Source organism: Lissotriton helveticus, chromosome 2_1 (assembly GCF_964261635.1).
Source record: "Lissotriton helveticus chromosome 2_1, aLisHel1.1, whole genome shotgun sequence".
Classification (NCBI taxonomy): domain Eukaryota; kingdom Metazoa; phylum Chordata; class Amphibia; order Caudata; family Salamandridae; genus Lissotriton; species Lissotriton helveticus.
Window position 1 is genome coordinate 202,785,687 of NC_136059.1, and position 24,786 is coordinate 202,810,472.

The following is a 24,786-nucleotide window of genomic DNA, read 5'->3' on the forward strand; positions in this document are numbered from 1 at the left end:
ACTAAAAATGCACCAGAAGAAGACACAACTCAAGACAATGGGAAGTGCAATGCAAATTATTTACTGGGTCCCGGAATACGGGTACTTGCCCTCTCATGTACACAGAATTGTTCAATGATAAAAGAAGAAGAAAGCAACTGATCAAAGGTTAGGAGTGTTTCCCAAGGGTTTGTCAAGGAGAAATATGGAAGACCTGTCAGAAAATCACGTTTGAACTGCACTTATTGTCTTCTAGAGAAAATTATTTTGAAACCATTCATTGTTCTAAATACTTGATTATGCATATATATCTATGCTTGGCATATGAGCCGTTTTAAAATTGCTATACATGATCGCATTGAAGACTGAAGCAATCATTTTGCTTCATGTCATACTCTTTTAACTGTAACAAAAATGATCAAACCGCAGAAGTGCAACGAGGATTGGAAGTTGCTGGCAAATTATCCTGAAAGGGTGAGTTCCACAAACAAAATGTTAATGTTTAAATGTCTTGAGCTGCATGAAATGATATGATAGGAGAGCACATGCATTAAAATTGACTGTACTTTTTATTAATGCAATTGATTTGGTTCATTTTGTGATCCAGCAAAATCCAACATTGCTTGGACTAGATCATTTAACTTGTCTCTCTTCTCTTGCTAGGGCTGGGAATAACTGGTGGTGGGTCCCAGTGGTAGCCCCACTGGTGGGAAGTGTCACAGGCGCCTTCATCTACACACTCTTCATAGAATTACACCACCCACCAGAAGCATCTGAAGAACCAAAATGTCAAGAGACCAAGGACCCTCACAACTCTGATATTATGTGTCAACCTTTGTGATGTGTGCAATTGCCTCCACAATATTCAAGGGACTTCTCTGTGAAAAAAGACTAATGACACAATTTACATCTTTAAACATGAATATGTAACAACATTCCAAATTGTCTTGGATCATGACTTGCGAGATTCTGGAAGAGGACAGAAAACAGACACTTGATTCTCAAGGTGGAGCAGTGAAAGTTGCTTATTCCATTGAAACAAATATAAAGTCCACATTTGTAAAGCGCACAATCACCCGTAAGGGTCTCTAGGCGCTGGGGGCCGTCGGGAAGATTAAGCGAGCTATTGCCCAGAGTCACATGGTGCTGGGCTAATCTGCCGCCGGAGCCGGGGATCGAACCGTGATCCCCAGATTCCAGCGTCAGTCGCCCTGGCCGCGGCGCCACACCTCTCCCCTAATATGGGATACTAGAACCAAAAGGAGACATTCTCAAGCAAAACCAACATCTGGAGTCACCAACACCAGATTTTCCAATCACATCAGCTAGGGTGACAGTCACCAGGCAGTATTTGTCCACCAGTGTCATGTTTTGTGTCTTCTTTATGTTTTCCTAAAGATGTACTTGAATGCAGTTGCTTCATCAATGTGTACATGGTTTGGGCATTTTGGTAAGTTGGTCTTTTTATCCAGGAAACACTGTATTAACAGGGGCAATTTGTGTGGATAAAAAGAGGGACAAGCGGGTTGGTTCCAAGGCAGCATGTAAAGTCTAACAGACGGTATTGCGGTGTGTAGATTTATCTTATGGCTTCAAGGTAAACTAAACAAATATATATATGAACGAGTGCACACCAGGTATAGCTGTTGCTTCAAGTTTATTTTGCCATTAAGTGAGTGCAAACAACAAAGACTTTTGGTTCGCCATGTAGTGCTTATCACCTCAAACCTTACAGCACTCATGACATTTGAAATACCCAGAAAACCTTGTAGTGTGGTACCATGGGAGGAAAGCTTGAGCGGCGGCTCCCACAGGAGTACCAAAGTACCTCACGGGGAGCCATGCTGGGTCCAGTGAGAATACAGTAGTATGAAGTTTCTTAGGTTTTGGCACCTGGATTCATCTGATAACCCACCCACATGTGTCCCTAATTTTCTTTTATATGTTATGTTAATGAATTTGTAAAGCGCATGGCTGCCCCAGCAAATAAATATAAAATATAAATATTTTACATTTCAGGACACAGGGACCAAGTACCCGGGTTCTTTAATGGCTACCTCAACATTTTTCTCTGAGTTGTGGCCAGCCAATCAGATCTTTTGATGTACCGGGACCAGTACCGTACCCACAGTATTGAAATGGCCAACAGGAGAAAAAGTTCCTCAGGCCAACCAGAGGGTGCTATTCTTTAATTATCCGGACAGCGGGACCCCATCCATATATACCTATTTTTTTTAACCCCTTCATGGTCACTCTGTGCACCAAATCACACAGTCTTTTTCTGGGTTAAGTTCTAACTTTTTGCTAAATTTTCTATAATTTCTTTCAGCTGCATCAATGACAGACATTTCCAATGGAAATTAACATGGGAAATCAAAGTTTTGGGACCCCCTTTTTCTTGGTTCCCGCTTGACAAATCACCGCAAAACGTTCCAGGAAAGAGCTTAAGTGGACTAACTTTTGTTTTTTAGAAAGGTGCTTGGAGATTTGCCAAACAGCGGCAATGTTAATAACAAAACAAAAAACTTTCTTCCTATGGAAACTCTGACCTAACTAGAACTACACAGCGGCAAGCACCTCTGTGCAATCTACCTATCTATCTATCTACCTATCAATATATATATATAGATATTTACAGATATATTGAGATCAAAATCATTAAGGAATTTATGGAAGGATCCAATATCTGGTTGAGATGTAGCCGTCTCGATGATATTCATCTAATATTTCCAGCACTTTGCCTGTGGAGTGGAAGGTGTAAATCACTTCCCCAGATAAAGACACCTATCAGTCAGTTATTAGTAAGCACTATGAGAGGCATTAGGAGGGCCGGAATTCTGACTCTGGGTCATCCCATTGTGCCCCTCTTGGCATTCACTCCTACAAATGGGTGCTTTAATTTTGGCATGATTGCCTTCCACTTTTGTGCAGAGGCAATTAGCAGAGATGGACTTATAATGAATTAAAACGGGAAAAAACCACCAAGAAACATGTAAACACAAGTATGAGTCCGCAAACTGACCTGGCTGAAAGAGAGAAGCCGTCAACCACTTGAATGAACTAAAGAAAAGCAATTCGCATTGTGGTAAAAATGTTTATCATGTGATTATAAATGCCCACATACCGCATGGTGAGCAAAAGAACGATGGATTTAACCCAGATCTCTTGACTGGGGTGAGTGTATGATTTATTCGGCATTCCGTCCATCATTTGTTTGCGTAGCACTTTTCACCCTAAGTGGGATGGGTATGCCCAGACGTGGATCCCTTGCTTACTGTGCCACTGGATTCAAGCTAGCCTGGCTGATGAAGGGCAATACCCAGAAACCGGTCCCAGGATGCTTGTTTCCAGTCCAGGGAGGACCTGGCTTGGCAGTTCGGTCTGGACTGTTCCCATGAGGCACAGGGTCAAGACTGATTTGCATATGGCGGGTCTAAACTGGTGTGGCATGGTGAGCAAAAGAACGATGGATTTAACCCAGATCTCTTGACCGGGGGGTGAATGTATGATTTATTCAGCATTTCGTCCATCATTTGTTTGCGCAGCACATACTGACGGTCAGCAAAACTACTAGGGAAAAATTCACAAACGACATTTCACTGCCATAGTCCTCATACCTCAGCATGTAATTCAGTGTATTTTCTCTATTGCTCTGCTCCTCTCTATACATCCATGCACTTTAGATGTTGATTAATTAGGAAGGAACATTGAGTTTTGTACTGGCATCACCCTTTCAGTGAGCACTGCTTACAATTTGGCATCAATAGCGAAAACACAATTGCCACATGTCTGCTTGTGCCTCTAAAACAATGTTGAATTCAAGTGATAACGTGGCTGCAAAATTAAAAAAGTTTTTACTAACATCCTGATGTGATTTGCACATGCTCAGTCCACACATCACTACCCTCTTCCCCAGATTAGGCACATAATCCAATATCATATATAGAATATAGAGGTTGACAAGTTTACCAACAGAGTGAAACAATGCACGCTCCCAAGGAACTAGAAGAGAGATAGCCAGGAAAACTACACCCAGCAAGTTGGGACTTTGTGGAACTGGGAGGCTGTTCACATATGGTTTGCATGGCAATTCCGATCCTGGAAACAGTGCATGTAGTCTGCAAGGTGGGAAAAGGCTGCAACACCCATATTTCAATTGAGAAATAAAGAAAGGGCTTTCCTACATGGAAAATAGTTTTCAAGTAGAAAAATGCACACCCACTTTACTTACTGCTACAAACACTTGGCCGAATTAAGGGCCATATGTACAGAATATAGGGTTTGTGATTTCCTAATTGCAGTCTTTAGCAAATCGCAATGAGAAAAGGAACATTCTTAATGTATGAAATCCATTGAGTTTCACTGAGCAATTCCTAATGGGTACACAATTGACCTATCTCATGAATATTAATGAGGTAGGTCACAATTTGCAACCCATTAGGAATTGTGGCAGTCACAGGGATGGTGGCCTGCTGGGGTCACCAGACCACCAAGTCTGTGATTGTTTTTTATTAAATTAAATTAAATATTGACGTTTAATTTTTTAAGGGTGGGCAGTGATCCCTTGGACCACTGTGGGCCAATGCCTGCTCTTAAAAAATATTTGGTTCAACATTCACAAAGGGAAAGGGGTCACGTGGGGACTACTTCCCATTTGCAAATAGTTACCACCACCCTTGAGGTGCCGGTTAAAAAATGAATGTTTTGCAACCCTAAATCAGTTATAAAATATTCACACATACCACTGTGAATCAGTATTATGAAGGGTCACCCTAAACACACCCCTTCCAAATATGGTATTGAAAATCCAAATTGTGCTTCTGTAACAGGTCACCGAATCACAATTTGGGTTTTGTACATTTTAAAAACCTATTTGGCAGTTTCAAACAGCCCAATTCTGTGAATCGGGCCATTGCGAGCTCAAACTAGGTTTTATACATACATCCCTATGTGTCAACTATGAGTCCATGATTTTTGCGACTCTCCAAAAGCCTGTACTCTAGGCAAACCAGAAAGGATGTTAAGCTTCCAAACTTCTTGCAATTTCTACGTAAATTGTACCCATTAGCTCAAAATACTAATTCCATAAGCTGCTACTCAAGACTATAACACTGAATTGACTTCCACTTTGAAAGTATCTAATTACAAATAATAAGTGTGAAGCTTAATAATTGTTTTACTCTTTGTACCATTCAGCTGGAGGACCTGAGATGTGTCTTTGAATCCTCATTTTAGGTATACATCCTGCATAATCACTGATTCAATTGGGTTAGGGCTTTAGTTGAACACAGATTTGCAGTGGTTTCACTTAGAAATGATTGTTTAAGATCAACCCCAATCAATGAAAAACATAACCCAATGTGTAATGAAAATCGAAGGAAGCCATTAGACACAATTTTTGGCTGTTGCAGCATCCTTGTCCAAGCATTAGTGATGAAAAAAATAGGGAATCAGTCTCTGTGTTATTCGTACAAAAGAAAATTGTGGATGTACAGGTGTTAACTGCTAATTTAACTCAAACGTTTTATATGTGTACTAAAAATTGCATAGCTAAGTCTTTAAATAAAAGATTGTGACTATGTTATTCGAATATATTGATTTTTATTTTTACAATATGTGCGTTTGTGTTTATGGGCAATATACCAACTAATGAGAATAAACTCTATTGTATCTCCTACTTCTTATTGTCCTTGTAAATATAGCTTTTTAAGGGTGAATGCAAGTGTGTGTGCAAGATGAAAATGGAAAGGCCTCCTCAACATCCCAGACAATGCTCAGATCTTAAAAACTTAAGGATTGATGGCCTGACTATATATACATTTTGTAACAGGATAGTTTTTGATCTCTACAGAAAGCAAGGGTTGTTTGTTGTGTCTAATCCCATTAGGAAGAAGGTCAATATGAGGATGTAGGTCAAGACCAATAATAGTTAAACACAGTAAGTAATCTGCAGGTACTGTGGGTGTCAGTATCTAAATTGCGTCAAATGGCCATCACATTGGATCCATAAGTTCTTTCTCATTTCCTGTCAGGTACATTTCAGATTTGGCCTCATTTGATGATTAGATCTTGGATTTTAAGCGAGCTGTACAGTGACCTCCTGTTTTCCTTTAATCAAATGAAAAAATAAAACATTTATTGTTTATAGGCATGTCTCAATTTGTTTGACCCGTGAAAAGATGAGAAATAACAGTACAGAAGTGTAGTCTTTATGGCGAATGAGTAGGGTTCCTGGTACCTCAAGGGGATCAGGCAGTAGCTCAGTGGCGACCAGCGGCAAACAAAATAGATGGGCGATGGGCAAATATGTAACCTACTGATAGGCACCAATCAAAACCCGCAGTGCCCTGAGGTTCAAAGACAAAGCTCTCAATCGCGGTCTGTTTTAAACAGTGTTTACAACGGGCCACGATTGAGAGCTCTGAAGCTGAGACTGAAGACACTGTGAGTTTCTCACAGTGCCTGTCAGTGAGTTAAATTAAATAAAAATAAAGAAATAACGATTTTATTACTCACAGGTCCTCTTTGTCTCAGCAGGCGGTGGCTCCTTGAGCACAGGCAGCAAACTCCCAGAGCTTAGTCCAACTCCCCTCTACAAATCTTGGTGCTGCTCTCATGTTGCTCAGCAGAATGAAAATAGCACCAGGATTGGCTGGAGCGCACTGGTTCGATGCTCCTTGAGGCACTGGGGGCCAGTGCATTCTCTCCGCCCATCTAAGACAGTTCGGGCTGGAGTGCTTAAAGTGCGCGTGTCAGGCTGGTCGTCGCAAGAAAACCGGCCACAGGGACAAGCACACTTTAAGCTGAAGTGCACACTATTCCTCCCAGTTGCTGCCATGCCCTCAGACGTGGCTGCTGCCAGTGCGAAAAATAAAATGGTAATACATCTGTTTCATTACCATTTTATTTTACAAGTTACCTGTTCTCCAGTGGAGGGTTGATGTTCCTCGGCTCTCATAGTGGCACCACCACTGTGGTAAATTACACGGGGAGCCTAAGGAAAGGAACTAGCAGGGGTAGAACAAGTTCAATGGCTATCATACACAGTGCATTCTTTATAAGGAGAGAGGAATAGTTGTGCCATCAGTCCACACTGGAAATTCAGGAGTTCTCCTTCAATACCGAGGTCTGATGATAACTGCATTAGAGTCCAACCATGAACCTACATAGATCTTATGCTAAATGTTTGATGTCTGCCATAATGAAGATTGATTAGGTGACAGGTATCTGACCTCATGCATCTGCCTAGTACAGACTAGTGAAAATGTGAACCATGAGCTATTCATTATATTACCTTTGTTGGATCCAATAAGATTGTGTTTATCATTGAAACCCTTTTAGAAAAAAACCTGATAGACCCAAATGCATGCTGAACAGTCCAGATCTCATACCATTCTTTTATGGTCTACAGTATCCTCTGCTGCTGCTGAGAGATCAAGTACCATGAAGGTTAACAGGGTCACCTACCACCAATAAGAGAAGCAGATCTTCCAGTGTCACGTGGCTGCGTTAGGCCTTGGAAGAAACACTCCCACTTTACATGCACACGTTTCTTAAGGTGCATTCTATTCTACATGATTACTTTTGACACACATTTGCCTGTCTAAATAGTGCAGGATACATTTCTCTGAAACTATATTGCTTACATTTCCACTTCATAAGTACACTATCACAACACCTTGAAGATACATTGTGCAAATGTTATTTGTTATTCATCCTTAAGGCGACAAAGCCATCACAAAAGCATAAACAATGACAGCTTGGCCTCGGCACGGAAGCATGAACATTGTTATTATAAATACACATATTTTCATGTTCACATCAGAAGAGCACTCTGCGGTCACTGCAAGGTAGCTGTTGTCGGAGTCTCAGCCCAGCTGATTCCTGTTTTCCCTCTGCGAGGAGGAATGTCCAACTTGTGACCAAGGCCAAGGGACCAAGGGACCTGCATACACATACCTTCAGGTAATTGGGAGTAAGATCATCCAGTAGAGGATTTTAGCAGATTACCTGTCCTAGGTATCTAGGTTAGGGAGCGCATAGTAAAAGTACATTATACCCAGTATTTCTATGCAAGCATATATACACTGCTTTAGCGCACTGGTGAAATTGGCTATCCTTTTCACCATTCTCATATTGCTAATCACTTTCATCTGCTTCTGTCTATGAATAATTGCAGCACATATATTTTACACAAGAATCACAATGGGTCAATGAATATTGAAATGCATCTTTATGTATTTCTTGTGTATCTCTTGGGGTATGTACAAGTGACTGAACAAAAAGGTTCTAGATCTGTTTCTATGATTCCCTGGGAAGTCAGGGTTATCATGTTCTGAGGTTACCACAACCATTCATTACCTTCTTAGGTTTAGGGGTACATATGGAGGCACTGTGAGCTAGCAGGACTATAAGCCAACATATCCTGAGGTGGTGCATAGAATCAGTCTAGAACCATCCCCACGTTTATGGTGTCCAACAAACACACAGTTCTCCTTTGCAAACCCAAAGACCCCTACTCACCTCGTAACCAGAGAAGTCTGTGGTGGTAGGGACTATCCTCCTCAGCTGAGTAGGTAACCCCTATGTATTGGCTTAAGGTTGTTCAAATTTGGATAATTCAAAGGATTATCCCATTGAGATACCTTCTCTGAATTCCATTTCTTGCAATGTCAGAAACAGAAGAAATTAACACAACTAAGAACTGCAGACATATGGTTACTAAGAAATTGCGGAACTATGGTCACACACTTACGGGTGGAGAAGAAATCTTCGCGGTTGAGGCCCACAAAGCATTTAAGACAGAAGTGTTCTATTCATAGGTTACATTTCCAGCAGAAGATGACAAGACACAGCTGTTTCACAACTTTATACCAGCTGAAGTTCACGTATCATATGAAGAAACAGAAATATCATTAACATACTCAAAACACAGAAATTGGTTTGAAGGCACCCTACAACACAAAACAGAAGACATTAGACTAGGTTCCCTTAGCAATGAGGGAACAACATGGCCAGTCTTAGCTGGATAGCATCACATCCTGATGTCAATAATTTAACAATACAGGTGCGTAGATTATTTCAACATTTAGTAACAATATACAGATGTTTGACACAATTTGTTATGCTAACATTGACATTAAATCCTGCAAGGACTGCTCAAGCTGCACAACCACAATTTACTACACCCGACATCAGTCCACCAACACTAAATACAGTCATGAGTAAGGTTCCCATCAGATGGGGGGCGATTCGATTCTGGATTGCACAAAAGACAAGTCAGCTTGAAGCAGTGTTTCCCCATATGAGACACCAGGAAAAAAAAGCGGGATTTTAACAGATTATTTGCCAATGGCGATGGCTTACCCTGTGCAAGACTGCACCACTTGGGGTACAGTTTTTGCTGCAGCATATACCCGAACACACGGTACCCCTTCATTAGCTGTTTTGCCAGAAGTGCTTAAACAGATCTAGAATGAGTATGGGGCAGCACCTACCCTGGATTTGGGGATGAAACTGATTGGCTACTTGGCCTCAGTATCCACCATCATGTTAGGTAAAGTTAAATGGGAAGAACCGCACTGGCTATACACCAGCATCTAAGGGATTTCACTCCGGGTCAACAAGAACGCAAATTGCCTAAAATTATCAAAGAGACCTATGCAAGATTAGGAAGAGATCATTTGGGAGCCAAACCAGGTAAACCACAAATAGAGTAATTCTGAAAAAAGATAACTGTAAGCAAGCATCAGAGTCTTATACAAAGAAGAAGTGGGATAATAATAAAATTAATGACAAAACTAAATCACATGATGGGTCTCCTCAACAGAAAGCCACTGAGAAGCACTATAACCTGCGCAGCCATGATAATATTAGATCTCCTGACAGGTATCAGGATACTGATACATAATTGTCTCAGTTCTTTCAGGAGTCATCCAGGTGGATGGTCAGAGCGCAGATCGGAGAAGTACGTGAAACCGAAGGGCTCCCAGCGCTCATCCGGCTCCATGTAAAACCCAAGCACGAAGGGTACTGGGGACCATGCAGCTGGTTTAGGCTCGAGGAGGCATTCATGCAGGCTTTTGGTACAACCCTGCTGTACATGGGCTGGTTTGACAGAGGGGTTGCTGTCTTTTAAGATGGATATGTTCTATTTTCAAAAAATAAAGTCAAAGAAAAAACTTTCTTAATGGAAACTTCTTGTTTCTTCTGCTCATTATACATGCAGTTACTGTTAGTAAATAATACCTAAAGCACCTAAAATAAATAAAATGATCTTGTTTCTTATTACTGTCTCTGTGGATTTATGAAAATCAGTACACAAACAGTTTAAATAACAAAATTATTCATACAGTTAAATAGGCAGTTAGGGCCCAAGATTTGTAATATGGAATTCGTCCAGTTCGGACCAAACGTTCAACAAAGTAGTAACCTTTTTTAAAGAATATTTTGCCTTTGGAACCATCTTTCAGTTTCTATACCAACCATCTGTTACTTTGCTACCTATGCATTACCTACCATCTTCTCATTCATCTAATAATCCACACATCCATCCCTGTACTCATTCCATCAACCCATCCAGCTGGGATACCTCCGGGTGACTATCGCGCTTTATAAAAATAAATAATAATAATAATAATAATAATAATCCATCCTAACTACACCTCTGCTTCTTAAATGCTCAAATTATCAGGATGGTAACCACATAATTCCACTACACACCACATACATCCGCTCCACTCCATAACAAATAAGTAAACAATATATTAGTTTACAATGCCACTAGCTCTAATTCTCTTTTCTAAATAATCACTCCACTGCAAAATAACAAATGAAAAACATTGTCATTTAAAAAACAAATAACTCACAAATTAGAGACCGATTGCATTACAAATTATTTATTACCTATTATTACTGACCTTTTGCTGTCAAATGCATAAAATGTATGCTCTCTAACCTAGGCATGTGCTCATACAGGCATCTAGTGGCTATAGTTAGAACTGCAGTATCTTTAATTGATCTGCTAAATAAGCTTCACTGCTAAACAATAAGATGAGCAGCATTCATCTAATATTGTGATCTAATAATCACACCGTGAAGGAACTCTCCAACCCCAGCTCCAACACCAACGACATTCCGCCTTCGCGCCTCGATCACCCCGACAACCACCGCCCCCACGACCACCATCTGCACCAACCGCCTGCTCTCCTGGACCAACGTCAATGACGAGGAAACCAGCGAGACCATGGACACCATCCACTCCGGATCACCACTGGACCCATGCCTCCACCACATCTTCAACAAAGCCAGCACAGCCAACGCACCCCATCTTCGGAAAACAATCAACACCTCCTTCGAAACAGCAACCTTCCCAGAAAGCTGCCGAGATCAACGCCTTACTCAAGAAACCCAAGGCGGACCCCAAGGACCTCAAGAACTTCCGACTCATCTCCCTGCTCCCATTCCCGGCAAAGGTCACCGAGAAAATCATCAACAAACAACTGACCCGCTTCCTCAAGGTTAACCACATCCAGGACACGTCCCAGTCCGGGTTCCGCAGCAACCACAGCACCGAGACCGCCCTCATCGTTGCCACGGACGACATCAGAACCCTGCTTGACAACGGAGAAACAGCAGCCCTCATCCTCCTGGACCTGTCAGCCGCCTTCGACACGGTCTGCCACCACGACTACACACACGCCTTCACGACGCCGGGATCAAAGAGAAGGCCCTGGACTGGACGACATCCTTCCTCTCCAGCAGAACTCAGAGCGTTCCCCTCCCCCCTTCCGCTCCACGGCCAACGAAATCATCTGCGGCGTACCCCAGGGCTCTTCCCTCAGCCCGACGCAGTTCAACATCTACATGGCATCCCTCGCCCACGTCGCCCGACCTCAACATCATCTCCGACGCCGACGACACCCAGCTGATCATATCCCTCACCAAAGACCCTCACACCCCCAAGACCAACCTCCACGAAGGAATGAAGGCCGTCGCCGAATGGATGAGGAACAGCAGACTGAAGCTGAACTCGAACAAGACGGAGGTCCTCATCCTCGGCTCCACCTCCTCAGCCTGGGATGACTCCTGGTGGCCTGCAACCCTAGGTACAGCCCAGACACCCACCAACCACGCACGCAACATAGGGGTCATCCTAGACTCCACCCTCTCCATGACAAAACAGGTCAACGCTGTCTCCTCATCCTGCTTCAACACCCTCCGAATGCCCTGCAGGATCTACAAGTGGATCCCCACCGAGACAAGAAGAACAGTCACTCAGACCCTCGTCATCAGCAGGCTGGACTACGGAAACACCTTCTATGCAGGAACGTTGACCAAGCTCCTGAGGCGATTGCAACGCATCCAGAACGTGTCAGCACGTCTGATCCTCGACATCCCCTGCCGCAGCCACATCACACCACACCTGAGAGACCTGCACTGGCTCCCCGTCAACAAGAGGATAACCTTCAAGCTCCTCATTCACGCACACAAAGCTCTTCACAAGACCGGCCCAGCATACCTCAACACTCGACTCAACTTCTACACCCCCACCCACCAGCTCCGCTCCACCAGCCTTGCCCTCGCCAGAGTCCCCCGCATTCGAAGAACGACCACCGGCGGCAGATCCTTTTCCCACCTGCCGCCAAGACCTGGAACACCCTCCCCACCAACCTACGTCAGACCCAGGACCTACTGGCCTTCAGGAGACTCCTCACGACCTAGCTCTCCGATCACTAGCAGGACCCCCCACACCCCATGAGCCTTGAGACCCTCACAGGTGTGTAGTGCGCTCTACAAGTGTTATGATTGATTGATTGATTGTGACCACGGCACTCCTGGCTGGTTTTGGCAGCACAACAGGGTGCTACAGTACAGTGTGGAAACTACTAGACTATATATTAACTAGGGAGATAAACCTAAAACATCCAAACCTCAATTCAAAAAGAAGGAAACTGAACTTAAGGTCAAGCATAAAGCGGATATTGAGGACCCTGCTTCTGAATGGGCAGTGGGCTCTGACACTGCTGCGCAGCAGAAGACACAATTGTTCGCCAGACCCTGATGGATTGTCTGGTGGCAGAAGCGCTAGTGACTACATCTAGGTGGAAACACTGGATACACAGGTAAGTGTTAAGCATTGCCTATGGGCGATGCAACCCCAGTTGGAGGAGCACATACATTAAAGTTCTTTTCTGGAAGAACCTATCATTTGGCTATCACATTCTCTTGGCTGAAAAAGACTGGCCACCAGAATATGTCATGGACTGCCCAAACAGATAAACGGTAATTTATCCTGCCTTCTCCGATCTCGTTCCAGAACACGTAAAACATCCATACACCAAGGACTGGGCATTTGCACAAGCTCCTGCATTATACCACAACCATGTGGTGTGTTATGGTGGTTCCCCTTATCATGGAATACCACTGAGGTCGACCCCAAAACCTCAAAGGCAATACCCCATTAAAAATTAAGCTAAAAAATAAGTTAGGGAAATTCTCCAACAACTTGAATACCAGGGTGTAATAGAAAGTTGCACCTCATCAATGAATAATCCCTTTTTTACCGTGATGAAACCCAATCATTCATATCATCTAATATTAGATTACAGACATTTAAACACAGCCTCTCGCACATTTGCAGTATCAAACACACACAGTGTGGCACTAAAGGACAACATAATTAGGAACAAAATTCAAAACCACTCTAGATATCTAAAATTTATTTTTCTGACAAAATATAGTGCAGGAAGCAGGTATCTGACAGTATTTTTCGAGCTAGGTTCTAATGAGGAAATTCTGATGATTGCCTTGAGGGCATAGGAATAGCCCTGGACTGTTTTTAGCCCAGGTAACAGAACTTTTACAACCAGACATTGTCATATGTCGATGACATATATTTGACAGATGATGACGTTTCAGTACACTTGACGAGAGTAGATCGCATTGTTTTTGATTTGCTCACATGGGCTACAAATGTAATAAATAAAAAAAAGATTGCCCATCTCATTGCTTAGTTTCTGGGTACGAGCTGTCAAGTGAAAGGAAAAGCCTGGCGATGCACTCCTAAGAAAAGTGTGCACTTCTACAACCTCCAACAATGTCAAAGAGGTTACAATCCATATTGGGATTCCTACATTTTGGCAGAACCTACATTCCAGATTACGCAGAGCAGGTTAAACCGTTCAACAACCTCAGATGTATGGACTTTAAGTACACACTGGACACCGGAACACTAATTTATTTTCTTTCAGTACAAGCTGACATGCTAGTTTCAAAACACTTACACACATGCGTGAACACCACGAACATGGTGATCCGTGTTAATGCGGGGGCATCAGGGTACGCCTACATTTTTTTCTAACATATTTATAGTGGCATTTTATACATTTGCATGTTAGCACAAAGGAATTCAACATTATTTTGTTTCCACATTTCGTTTCTATGCAGATTGCATTTCTCGTTATCAAGTACAAGTTTGTGTTTATATCGGATAATACAGAGTATAATTAACACAACATGTTAAGTCATTGTGCCAAGGCACTATTTTCCTGATATTGTCATAGCTGTGCATCTCCGTAAATGTGCCCTATACATTCAAGTATCTTTCATTTATAAATCAACCCGCTCAGGAAGGGGAGCATACCATGCCATTTGTGTAAGATAACCTAACATTAATACTGACCATTAAAATTAATTTTTTGCAGGAGTGGCATGTATGGGTACCTGGAAATTTTAACTCTGATGTCTGCTAATGCACAGCTTGTGGCTGGGGGACTTTCCAATTGTATCCAGTCTCGCCGTATGGCCTGCGTTTTGTGTTTTAGTGATGGGTGCTCATGTTAGAGGGGGGAGGTATCATTAGTACGGGAACGGGGGGGGGGGGGTCCTAGCTGATTTCAGCCAGGCAGTTTCTACTAGTCGGGTGCATCCCCGCTTCCCTCTCCTTCACTACCAGTCTGTGTTAGATGCTCCCAGGCTATCAGTATTTCTTTCCATTGATCAGCTATGGGGCGTTGCCACAGTCCCTTTGATTTCTCCCTGTTTAGGATGGGGACCAGCTAGTTACATTACTGCCCCAGGCTCCTACCTGTGGCCCAGTAGTAGACTTCCAGGCCAGTGCTGTCCTTCTTTTGGCCAGCGCCATGGGCAGGTCTATAAATCTATTTCCAACTTTTCACTTGGGCGGTAGGGGAAGGAGCCCCCGTAAGCAGACCTCAACCGTGGAATTTAATGTACACTCCAAAGTATTTTTGATCTTGGATAGTATTGCATCCCAGAATGTGCGTAACCCTGAACAATCCAAGGTCATGTGCATGAAGTCTGCATCACTATAGTTACATCTTGGACAGCTACTGAATTCCCCTACATATATAACGTAGAGGCGGTGAGGTGTAATATAGGTCATGTGTGCAAAATTGAATTGTGTATATTTCAAATGTGTGTTGCAGGAGATCTTCTTAGGAGATGCCAAAACTTTGCCCCATTCCACATCTGTATGTTGTCTATGATCATTTCCCACTACCTCCGTAACGTGTGGAGCTGGGCGATGTACGCACCAAGCAATGTGGTATAGAATCATTTTACTTGATGTCCATGATAGGGTGATCAATGAGTCAAATACAGTATGTCTCCCCGGTTCCTCCCGGCCCATTCCCTACAGCTTTCCAAAGGTGCGTGTCAGGGCCTAATATTGTACAAACTGTCCCGGGGGGAGACCACATTCGTCCACCAGTTCTTCAAACGGGATCAGTGTTTTCTCCTGGTAGCAGTCACCTATAGTCTCTAACCCGGCCTCAGTCTGGGGTGTCAATTGGTCTGTCATGAATATCGATTGTGGATCACCATGGGTTAAACCAAGCAGAGGCAACACCGGGGTGTACCTATGGGACACTGAGTTTGCCCAGGCATTGAGTTGTGGTCTGCAAAGTCGACCGGTATGGGACTATGGTTGTGGGGTCGAGCAACTTAGCCAGTAAGGTTGGGGGATGTGTTGGGTTCCATCAAAAAAGTCCCTTCTGTGTTCACTCCCTCTAGCCATTGTGCAAACCATTGCAGCTGAGCAGCCAGGAGATAGAGCTCAAAGTCCTGCAGCCCAAGGCCTCCCTCTACCAGGGGGAGTTATAGCGTCTTCAATGACACTCTCCGCCGCATCTACCCTTATCATGTCCCGAAGCAGAGAATCCAATTGTCAAAACTACCCGGGGGCATCAAGACCGGCAGGTTGACAAAAAAAATAGAGGAGACAGGGTAGCATTACCATTTTGGTTAGTAAAATCCTGGCCCTTATTTGTAGTAGCAGGGTATGCAAAAAAAGAGCACACAGGACCGGAGGGATTGAAGCGTCCTTTCTAGATTGCCCTTTCTCAGATCATCCAGAGATTGATATTAAATGTGTTGGCACCCAATTAAGATTGACAGGTAGGGCTGCATGTCTGGGCAGGGGTCAAGCCACTGGCAACAGGTAAGTTTTTTTTTTTGCTGAACCATAGGCCCGATTGTAGTTCAAATCGATCCAGCTGTAGAGCTGTGTCGGAACCCACCACAGCATCTTTCAAATGAATCAAAGGGTCATCTGCACATAGGGAAATGGTATGATCTCGTCCATCCACTGTCAGTCCCATACCTTCACCCCCCTGTCAAAACAGTGCAGCTAGTGGTTCAATTGCCAAAGCGAATACAAGGGTTCGATTAGGGGCATCACTGTTGGGTACCGCGTGAGATCATCTGCCCTAAGAATCTAGGTTAGGGAGAGCATATTAGGAGTACACTATTTCCAGTATTTCTATGCCAGCATATATATACTGCTTTAGCACAATGGTGGACTTCTTTATCCTTTGCACTAGCCTCATGTTGCTAATCACTTTAATCCGCTTCTGTCTATTAATTATCAAATTATTAAATAACCTGCACATTCTAATGCTCATTTAATTATCCATAACCCAATTAGTGACATGTAAATCATGTAATTCACCACACAATAAAAATTGGAAAGATGCTTGCTAACACAACATTAAATCTTTTTAAAAAAACTACTTTACTACATTCAAAGACAGCCAAACCGAGCAGAAAAAGAAATAAAAGAATCCAGAGTTTCCCCCATGATCCCAGTTCATGGGTGTCTTTTGGTTCTTGCTATTGTAAATAAGCAGATTTCTAGATGGCCTCGATATTACATACTAAGGTTAGAACCAAAGAGCCCTACTTACAACGTCTGCTGTAAAGGTCTACTCTCCTGACAGGTGAACCAAAGACAGACCTTTCTTTCTTCGAACCTCAACAGAATACTGTCTGTGCTTTCCTGCAGGAGACACAAGAACTAATTATAGCCACTTCAGGATATAATACATTGCTATTTTATTGTCTGTCCGCTCAACCCTAGACAACATCTCAGCCATAGATACCACATGCCGAGCTCTACCATATCTAAAGTCTTCTCGGATATTGTTCATAAGTCTTGCTGTTTCACCTCTTCCAATGAGAAAACTCACCTATTCAATTGCCATGGAGTTGGGGCAATATAACCTGAAAATGAATAGACAAACGTGTTTGGACTTTGATTGCGTTTTATTGTTTCCTCTTTGGTCACGCATCCCTTATGTGTGTATAATCACATTGGCTTGCTGGATTTGTAAATAAGTAAGTGTTGTCATATGGCTTAAAAAAACAATTGTGTGTTAAGATTCTGAAAAGAAAATAGACTGGATCTTGTTTTATTCATATATAATACAGTAAAACAAAGTGTATATGTATAATCTTAAATTGATATAAACCATTTTCCATGGGCACTGACACTTGCAATGGATTTAACCACAGCTTCAAACGTGGAGCTATATTCAAAACAGAAATATTAAGGCTCCAAATCTTTATTTTAATTTCATGACATGAAAAAAAGCTGTGACAATAAAGGCACAAGTGCAAGAGCTTCCCCACATAATTCATGTTTGGGATCTTTGATTGACTAAAACAATTAGATATAACTGAGAGGTGATACCATGCAGCTTCGACTTAAGTAAAACCCTGCCTCAGAACATACAGAATAGATTAGGGGTAGCTCTTAGAAAAAAAAACATTTTTCATGGGGCGTTCTTACTGACCTCACAGACCAGGAAAGCAAACCTTGTGTTACCTATGATGTCACCTAAACTCAGAGGTGGAAAACCATCCCACTGTGAAGAGCACCTACGCTACATTCTGACATGTGGGTCCATACACAGATATTATCATCACATAATTTTCTTTTTATTAAAGGTAAAAATGTGTCGTATAATGTTTGTAAAAAAAGATTTCTTTTCATTTTTACGAATTGAGCTTTTCAGTTATTTATTGTGCATACCCTGGATTAACATTAATGACATTAATGATATTTTCCTTTTTTTAGTTTGAAGTTTAGAATAATGTTTTCAATATCAAACATCTTGTTTTTTTCCTAACATCAGGCTATCGTTGGCCTTTTGTTGAATGTCTATTGCAAAGTTTTTCCTGGTTGTGGTAAGGCTTCCTTTGCTTTAAGTAAACATAAATCAAGTTCGATTTCTTTTGCTTTAGGAAGACTATGAATACATACTAGTGATAATCTAATTTAGCTTTTCATTGCTGCAACATCAAAGCAGAGAATGACAGAAGTTTGAAAGGCATATCATTGATAGTAACAGAATTCTCGGACCCATTCACGACATACACATTTATAAGCAAAAACTAGAACTTAAAAGGTAAATCTCATGTTATTGTTCATGATTACCATAACAAGATGATACAATTTTAAGATAAAGCTGTAGATCTCTGATCCATCCTTCTTCTGATTTTATAATATAGTTATGCGTGTGCTTACTGGCAGAACGCTCTGAAACAAACAGTTTGCATTTCCTACTACACAGAAACACTACAGCCCGATTAGTCTCCAGCATCACCCGTGCTTTGTTGTCAGATTCAACATGGATTCTACAAATTGTTTTAGTTTTTATGTAGTTTTTTGTTTTAGTTTTTATGTAGTTTGTAAGTAGTATTTAAGTGAATAATGAATAAGATGACTCTGGTATACAACAGACAACTAGCAAGACTACGCAGGTCCATTTTCTTGACATGCAAACAATAAAAAAATTATTAGGAGCCATTTAGATCCTAAAATCTAATAATATACTGTGACATGTTTACACTCATTTTGAGAGTTAATTTAAAGATATCAATATATTTTGCATACAGTAGTTTATTTGGAAGCCGCATGGCAGTAAACATTCTTTTCTAACTCATTTCAGTATTTTCTTCCACAATGTCTTTGTTCAATGTTTGATGGAAGGCAGTGTAATATATGCATTGCTTATACTTCTATTGAATACATACGCAAGACTTTCCCCTTTCAGTTTAATGTGGTCCTTAATATTTTTAGAATATTTTCTTTCACAGAGAAGTTATTTGTCACATCAATTGCACCAGATCAAATCAGTTACACTATTGGCATGTGACGACACCTTCAAGTGTATAACATTGCCTCTATTTCACTGAAGCCAAGAAATTAGCTAAAGGAAGGCAGGGGTATGACACAGTGTAGCCATTGGTGAATGTAGGTGGAAGTACTGCAGAAAATTATCATATCAGACACTACACTATTCTGTATAGAAAGGGGATACCTTAAAGAGGAATTGAGCCTTTAGATAAATAAGAACAATTTAAACATAGCAACCTGCCATGTGCACCAAAATACCATGGAATCACTGGTTTACAAATGGGCTATGTGCCTTTCGTGGTTCCTTTAACGGGCTCTGACATTTTAGGGATAATAGGATGCCGAGTATACTAGGATATCAAACATCATTCTTCAACATGCATACAAATTACGAAATAACATATCATTACATTATGTGGTAAAACACATATTAAAGTTATATCAGGATGCTTCCAAAACCTTCACAGTAAACAAAAATAAACTCACAGAATATGAACATCATAAAGACAGATTCTGCTATACAACTTCACGAAGTTCTGACCTTCAACTAAGGGGGGTTAATACCTTGGACAAATGCTTCTCATAACTATGATCTTTAAATTGCCTTAACATAACCCATACCTTTGATACCAACAAAGATTTATTGGCATGTAGGACTGGTGTTTAAGTGGACATTTGATGGAAATCAGTATACCAATCCTCTTCCCAATTACCCACGACTTACTCATTGTAAAGGTTTCTTCTCATAACCAGGTTAAAACAGATTAACAAAATCTGAAGAAAAACCCATACTATCGCCCTCCCTGACTCCAACACCTAACAATCATGCAGAAAAACTATACCATCCTTTTTTCGCCTCTAACCTTTCCCAAGCCCGTAGCTTGTGTAGCTGTGTACAAGATTTGCAATGTCACCTTCAACCAGTTTGTCTTACTTTCTTTCCTAGAACTATATAACACAACAGAACATAAATAATAAATACATTTCAAATCAAATATACATACAAACAAAGACATGTTTCAAAAGCTGTAGCAGACTTCATCACTCTTCATCGATTGAGATTGCTTGGTTGCTTTTTACTCTAGTATGGCACTTAGTTTTAAAAGGGATATTTTCGGTAGTAATAAATTGACATTTGTGGAACCAGCCGACATGGGTTCTAATCATAACCTGCACACTGAAATATGCATTATTACTTTTATCTACAAAAATGGATCTGCCAATATTAAAGATCTGCCTACCAGTATCATGAACATTTGAATTATCTGTTCAACCAGGCACCTTCTATGCAAGTCACCCACTATTTTCCAACCGTTTAAGGGAAAACACAATATAATCTGCACTTAGTACTACTGGGTTTCATGCACTGTATTCCTTCTTTGGCTTGGTAAGGCCAATGCAAATACAGTGAGTTCCATAGGAAGTGGCACACTACATTGTATTTTCACACATGAGAATAGGAGATAGCTTAAGACAATTAAATTGCCATTTCTATAAAAGAACTCAATAGAATTCTAGAACAAAAAATGGTCAGCATTTTTCTTAGGATCACTGTCAATAACTTTCAGACAAATTAAACATTTTCAATCATGCAACTGGTATCAATGGAAGCCCATTGATCTGCAAAGTCAGAGAATTCAAAGTCTTACAGCAGAGTGCCTTTCCTTCTGTTGAAGTGTTTGGTTTCTCAAACTGCTTAACATTAGACCCAGGATCCTGTGGCATACATAGCTTCTTTTGCAGCACAGTTCTAGTTCAAGATAAATGACTTGTAGTACTATAAATTGAAATAAAACTTACATATTAAGGTCACAGTACCATGTGGCAATCTGCAGATGTAAAAGAGTTTTACAAGTGAGTAACAGTTTTAGTTTTTAGTGTTGTCCAAAAATACCTATTATTGATTTATAGACTATAACATGCAATCAGTCATCAGGCCCAGATGAGGTTCGATGAGACCATACATCACATTTTCTAAAAGAAAACGTGTCCAGTAATCTAAAGTAAATATATTTAAAGTAGGTCCATAAGGGTTGGACGCATGCCTGATTATATGACTAGCCATATAATGTAAATGTACATACAGTTAATCTAAGTGGGACTCATTAACAGGGGTCATCTTGACAATCAAGCCTGAATCCAGCTGTCTGGGACCTTCATTAATGACAAATGATCTTTAGTTCATTACTAAGTTCTGTCTTTTTTGCCGTAATCAGTGAGCACAGAAGCAAATCTGAAATGCTCAAAGTTTGTCCCAAGGCTAGTACAAATAAAAATATTAAATACAGGTTTTGTTTAACCTTATTCACTAAAAACCACTACAATGTGGGGATGTGGAGGTTTTATCTAGAATTTCAAAGGATACCTAAAAACAACTGTACATCTCCTGCTATTATTGTTCATGTACATTAGCGTGTTTAGTTTTAAACAAGGTTTTCTTAATACCAAAGCGTATTTATAACTATATAGCATTCACGGCCAATGCCTCTACAGATATGTAGCCAAATTTGAGACTTCAGACATGCAACAGGCACTTTAATGAGGTACTCTAAGCTACTGGCATGAACATACTCGATGACCTAATTTAGAGTTTGGCTGGAGAAAATTCAGTTTCCTGACAGTAGTAGTCTTTGTTTACATTTTGTGCTCTGGACATTGCCTTTGTCTTATTCTGCAGATTAGATCTGCTGATTAGGAGCATGGCAGTTGTCTTAACTTAACACATCAATCTGCAGGTTTACTGCTTCTACAAGTTTGGCAGTTTTCACTTTAAGGACCCTTATCTGAATCTGATCGTAGATAGTGGATACGGACCACAAATACATTTGCCTCGAAAAGTCTGAAAGTGGGCGTTTTATCCTGCAGCAATAATCACAGTTCATAAAACAAATTCTGGAGGCTCAAGCTTTAACATCAGTTGCTTGGAAGATTCAAATTCAGACAGTTGCTCCATAAGAGAGGTGGTGAAGGTTGTATATGCTCTGTAATTAAAAGGAATGATGTGCAGCAATACCTACACCTGGAAGCACCCTTTTTCCTAAGATCAAAATAACAATTATGTTTCAAAGCTCCTGTAATCATTTAGAAAGTTCATCAAACTCTCTGACCATTATTTGTGTAATTTGTAAACATGTTATAAAAGTTACAATATTTTAATGCATTGTTAAAAGATTGTTATTAAGTCTTTAGATGGCCCCATATTCACAATTCTAGCTCTATTAGTAGTAGCATCATAGCATTAAGACTAGAAGAACTACTTGCAACTCACATGTCACAATCATAGAAATGTTAAAACGCCTTTAGGCGTACCGATACGCCGTACGACTCTCTCAACCCCCAGCATTTTCACTTGAGGATGTACCAGTTGAGTAATATAAACAGTGTTCCTCCATATTCCTGTAATGCAAGTGAAACATTGTCAATGTAGGTCCGCGAAAGCCCATGTCAAAGTTCCAAGATATCCACGGTCTATGTAAATGTTTCTCATTTAGATTAATTGCATGGAAATACTGAAAATCCAGTTTAGATCTGGCCCTGTAGACGACCAGTGATCACCCCTGACAGGCGTGTTGATTTTATGCAAAGGATGCCACAGGCAGATCAGTTGCCTCTACAGCATTTGTGATGACCAACATAACTCTATGGGTCAAACACCTGCAGTTCAGTGCTTTGAAATCTTGTGAAGACTTCAGAAGTCAGACTTTCCACTAGATAAAGTGGACAAAAGAAGCATATATTATTTCCTCCCAGTGGTGCTTGAAACAGATGTGTTCTTGGCAGTACTCGTGTTCCCATGACTTTTTGGGGAGGATGTTGGCTGGGCTGGTAACTTCTTCTTGGTGACTGGTGTTTTGTTCTTGCTTCTGAAAACCTTGTTGGTATCAAGCTTATTCACAAAGGCATCTGTCTCCTCAGTTAGCAGAGCTGGGTTGAAGGTGAGGGGTTTGTACATGTTAAACCATTGCTGTAAAGCAGAAATTAAAATGGAATTTGGAATCAACAAATCAAATCATGTTCAAGCAGTTGAGGATCCACATTTTGATTCTTAAGATGCAGCAAATATTCCTCATCTTATAATGTGGCAATGTTAATAAAAAGGTGGCCTCTAAATCTACTGCAGTTTTTTCTCCCCAATATGATCCACATATTAGGCACTATATCACCCTCTAGTTTGCAGTGATGATAAGTGGCCATTTTAACCATGGGTATTTACCTTTTCTTTTATGCCAACCATTGGGAATGTTTCCGTTACTTGAACCACCGAAACATGGTTATCGTGCACATTAATCTGAAATATGTTGTAGTTCTAGCAATGGTACACTATGCCAGACAATTACATTCATTAGGTACTCCCTACTTTTTAAATATAAGAGAACAGAGACACAGGGAAATGTCATCTGGTTCCAAAGAAACAGATTACAAAATAAAATACTAATAGGAACATGCACATCCGGTACTTTTATGAGTTTGTTAAAAAATGCACCCTAGTGTTTATACCATATGCTGAGTCCAGTATATTTAAACCCGAAAAGAAGTGCAAGACATTTTTTTTAAACGCAAATTCTCAAAAATGCAAGTTCTCAAAAAGAACTAGATCAATACATTTGTTTTGTCTCTATGTCATAATTTCCTATTAAATCCTCAGACCAGAATATACCAAGATAAAATGAACAGTTTAAAAAAATTACAAGTATGTCTATTTTGAAGTATTAAAGAGAGAAATCAATAGTGTAAACAAATTGATTATTTGGGGTGAGTGACTACTCGTGTAAGATTGAACCCTCAAAGTAACTATATTAACCTGAGCTATACCCCCTAAGAGCCATGGCACAGAGTAAACTGGCTTAACTTAGGGCATGTGTAAAGTATGTATGTAATATCATAACCATAATACAGCCGCAATGCAACACAATACAAATTCCAAACTGAATTCGATAAACATAGTAAAGTTTAATTAACAAAATGACCCCAAAATGACAAAAATCGAATAAAGGGAATCAGAAATATGATCTGTAATGTTTTAAGTAGGAATAGCGCTGCATAAAGTTCCAAGGATAATCAATGGTTTTGGTAGTTCGGGACCGAGGCGCAATTTGACACTGACTGCGATGTGCTACCGATTGGATACACCAACCATGTTTGTCCTGGTCAAAGATTTTACCTCTATGCCCCAATCCACGGCAGGAGTACACTTCTAAAACCCTTCATGACCTCAGGAGAGGCACTTAAAGACTCACAGGATGGCAGGCAGAGGCAAACATGCCTGTCCAGTCCAGTCCAGGTCCAATTTCCACTGGTCAGCTGGTCACTTGCAGCAAAAGGTCTCTTGCAGTTTTTTTGTTTCCATGTAGCTTTAATGGGAGGGC

At 40.9% G+C, this 24,786-nt stretch overlaps 2 protein-coding genes across 3 annotated transcripts in view; one reads left to right on the top strand and one right to left on the bottom strand.

Annotated features, from left to right (window-relative positions):
- The window catches only part of LOC144817857 (aquaporin-7-like), a 153,937-nt gene extending 148,281 nt beyond the window's left edge, over positions 1 to 5,656 (top strand). Inside the window, exon 7 of the mRNA XM_078674729.1 lies at positions 643 to 5,656. Within this exon, the coding sequence (XP_078530855.1) occupies positions 643 to 820 (178 nt within the window). The 3' untranslated portion in view covers positions 821 to 5,656. The remainder of the gene's footprint in view (positions 1 to 642) is intronic.
- TPGS2 (tubulin polyglutamylase complex subunit 2) overlaps positions 1 to 24,786 on the bottom strand; it is a 154,426-nt gene that overhangs the window by 8,090 nt on the left and 121,550 nt on the right. The window contains exons 7-8 of one of the 2 annotated variants that reach the window (XM_078674727.1): positions 18,107 to 23,384; positions 17,675 to 18,065 (exon numbers count right to left, since the gene is read on the bottom strand). The exons of the other annotated variant lie outside the window; for it this stretch is intronic. Of the exons in view, the coding sequence (XP_078530853.1) occupies positions 23,157 to 23,384 (228 nt within the window). The 3' untranslated portion in view covers positions 17,675 to 18,065; positions 18,107 to 23,156. Of the gene's footprint in view, positions 1 to 17,674; positions 18,066 to 18,106; positions 23,385 to 24,786 lie in introns of those variants that run through there. 2 annotated transcript variants of the gene reach the window in all.